Genomic DNA, 2202 nt, shown 5'->3' with positions numbered 1-2202 from the left:
ATATATATATATATATATATATATATATATATATATTACAGAAGATGCGCAACTTTGAGCATATAATTAGATTTGAGGGCAGGTTGGTAGAGATCCTGAGGAGGAGTAAAATTGAATCGGGCTTACGCGCGCCCCACACTTGGTATTGCTGGCAAACAAAAAATATAGTTAATAGAAAAGAAACAAACAAGTAGAATAAAAAAGTGTTAACTTTTATAAAGACAAGTAGGGATTGATATATATTATAGTAATATAGAAAGTTTTAATGCTACAAAAAGTATTGAAACAAGAAAGCCAAAAGTAGGAAAGGTGATAACCTCGAGATATCATCTGACCTACCATTGGAGGATAGCAGATGTTGTTTACAGTCTTGCACACGGTATAGTTTTTCAACCATAACCTCTAGATATCATTTATTCGGCCAGTGAGAGATGTTGCTGTCATTGACCTGCTTGTGAAATATGTGAAGTATCACCTCAGGTAGAGAAGGTTATAAGAAAATCAAGAAAAAATACACCAAATACACGTTAATTTCAAAATGAAACAGTACTCATTAAAATGTATATAAAAGAAAACCCTTTTTACAGTACACTGATGTATAAAATATACACACATATATATACAACTAAAGAAAAATATAATGAAAGCTCATTTAAAAGTATTAAATAATACGTATATACAATGATGAAACCTTTAAATTATTAAACAACATGCATATATGTGTATGTGTTTTGTCATTCGTATCCAGAGGTGAAATTTAATTGTGTTCTGGTTATATATATATATGTGTGTGTGTATACAATAAAAAACCCTTATTCAATGCAATAAGAGAATACGTCCTGGATTTTTGTATTGTAAGTCCCTAAACTTATTGTTTACCCTCTAGGGGACCATGTATAAGAAATATTAAAATTAATTTAGGTTACCATGTGGTGAAGTAAAACGGACTTAAAACCTCACAGATAAAAATTGTATTCCATTATTGTAGGTGGCGTGTACAGTATTTTTTTAGTGATCATGGCGTCAGTGAGGAATTTGGTAAGTGAAAGCATCTTTTATTGTTAAATTTTGAGTTTATCTCCTCACTTTTAGTTCGAAATTTTTACGTTATCTTGGATTGCTTGAAATTGTAAAGCATTATTGAGGGAATGGGTTTTACCAAGTATTCACATTTATAGAAAAATAATGTAAGGGGTGAGTGTATCGAACTCGAAAGTACAAATACATCTTAGTTACAAATTTATTTATAAATATAACTTGTAAGAAGTGCGGAGATGTGTTTCCACCAGGTCCCACACTTTAAAGTTAACGCGACTACGTCATTTTTGACATAATTTTCGTATGATAACTTAATCGGTAGTTGATTGTGTAATCAAAATCCGAGTTTCTAGACATTGAAGTTTAGACTTTAAAAAAATTCATCTCTAAAGCCCAAAGGCAAGTCTAGGTCAGTGCTACCAGATTAAAAAAGGCTATTCGCCCGGTGGCCAATTTTTATCAATTCAGTGGCAGATTCAAACCAGCTCGAAAACAATTAATGTTATGATGGAGTAACTTATTGTGATTATCAGTGTAGAAAATGCTGAAAATGAAATTATATTACTTTAAAAAGTTAAATGATCCAATATTTTTCATATGCTAGTACTAACTTCTGTTATTAAACATTAAAAAACCTACATGTTTTTCTATTTAATCGTGAACCATGATAGTGGTTTATAATACTAATAGGAATTGCACAAAACCCTAATAGAATGTTTGAGCAAGGAGCACCATAACTACTAAAGATTCAGTTCAAACAATACTTTAAAACCTTTACTATTGACTGCTAAGGCTGTACATATATACAAATGCACAAAAAAGCATGCATGTTAGGAAAAGAAAATTGCTGAGAAGGCCTGTTTGTAATTCTTTTTATTATTATTCTCTTGCCAGCCTACAACAAAAATGACTTGGTATATTGCACCCAAACCTTTTATAGAATACTAAATAAGGTACTGCGAAGGTCATAGGGTATTTAAAATGGATTTGTTTCTTCTATATTTTACATAAGCTAAAAATTATAATTCTAGTGTAAACGATGTTATCATTACCCCTTGAAGTTAGTTTTCTGATAAATATAAGGTGTTCCTTTAAGAAGCTTAAGAACAGGGTGAAACAGGAACTATCAGCCAATAATAGATGAACATTAGATGACTTTAATAT

General features: G+C 30.7%; 1 protein-coding gene across 1 annotated transcript in view; it reads left to right on the top strand.

The window, feature by feature from the left end:
* Positions 1-908: 908 nt before the first annotated feature.
* Positions 909-2202, top strand: part of LOC106477297 (probable isocitrate dehydrogenase [NAD] subunit alpha, mitochondrial) — a 7248-nt gene continuing 5954 nt past the window's right edge. Inside the window, exon 1 of the mRNA XM_013937884.2 lies at positions 909-1038. Coding sequence (XP_013793338.2) covers positions 1018-1038 — 21 coding nt within the window. The 5' untranslated portion in view covers positions 909-1017. The remainder of the gene's footprint in view (positions 1039-2202) is intronic.

The sequence above is a fragment of the Limulus polyphemus genome, unplaced genomic scaffold, assembly GCF_000517525.1.
Source record: "Limulus polyphemus unplaced genomic scaffold, Limulus_polyphemus-2.1.2 Scaffold14050, whole genome shotgun sequence".
Classification (NCBI taxonomy): Eukaryota; Metazoa; Arthropoda; class Merostomata; order Xiphosura; family Limulidae; genus Limulus; species Limulus polyphemus.
Note: the sequence above shows the minus strand (reverse complement) of the source record. Positions and strands in the feature narration are given on the sequence as shown.